The 834-nt window shown below is 33.6% G+C and overlaps 1 protein-coding gene across 1 annotated transcript in view; it reads left to right on the top strand.

The window, feature by feature from the left end:
• The window catches only part of LOC106678101 (catalase), a gene marked incomplete in the record, with an annotated part of 109,975 nt that overhangs the window by 85,825 nt on the left and 23,316 nt on the right, over positions 1–834 (top strand). Inside the window, 1 exon segment of the mRNA XM_067045372.1 lies at positions 661–802. Coding sequence (XP_066901473.1) covers positions 661–802 — 142 coding nt within the window.

Below are 834 nucleotides of genomic sequence, written 5' to 3'. Positions count from 1 at the left end.
TAGAGAATTTATAATGGAAGGAGTGATATCTGGTTCGGGCTAGATCGGTTACATAGGGAACATTAAGGTCTTTATGTATTATTTTATTTGTAACATAGTAAGTTAAAAGTAAAAAAAAAATTGTATCAGTTTAAACAATGCTGAACTTCCTAACCAAAATTTAAAATTAAAATAATATAATTAAAATTTTTAATGTCCAAGAGATAAAAAACTAATTTCACGAAAAGACAAGGGGACCAGATAAGTCGATATATTCCTGATACTGTTCAATTTTTACGGTTCTTAGACGAACGACAGGAGACCAATTACTCGAGAGCCTTATCTAACCAAAGTCATTCAACTGCGATCTCTTTCATTGCTTTATTTTTATCCTAAGGGACTTAGCGTTAACTTTCCGAATGGTGGCATCAACATATTTTTTTATTTTTACTTACCTATATGTGGAATATTCAGTAATATTTAATTCTGATTTTCGACAGAGATTTAAGGCAGGCATACACAAGGAATGTTACAGCAATGGTATATAAAGTGTCACTTTATATAAGTAAATATGTGGAATGTTTCAAACACTTGGAAATCTTGGTGGGAAGGAACTATCCACCTTTGTTTATGTATTATTTATTGTTATGTATTATTTTTATTTAATGATGTTGCCCGCAGGAGCCTTCGGCTACTTCGTGGTCACTAACGACATCACCCAGTACACCAAGGCCACGGTCTTCTCAAAGGTAGGCAAGAAGACTCCCATCTTAGTCAGGTTCTCTACCGTCATCGGCGAAACGGGCAGCGCAGACACAGTCAGGTAATAATAATAATAATAATAATAATAATAAT

Source organism: Halyomorpha halys, unplaced genomic scaffold, assembly GCF_000696795.3.
Source record: "Halyomorpha halys isolate HHAL.00 unplaced genomic scaffold, Hhal_1.1 Scaffold123.1, whole genome shotgun sequence".
NCBI lineage: Eukaryota > Metazoa > Arthropoda > Insecta > Hemiptera > Pentatomidae > Halyomorpha > Halyomorpha halys.
The sequence above is the reverse complement of the archived record's forward strand: the minus strand, read 5'-3'. Positions and strand labels throughout refer to the sequence as shown.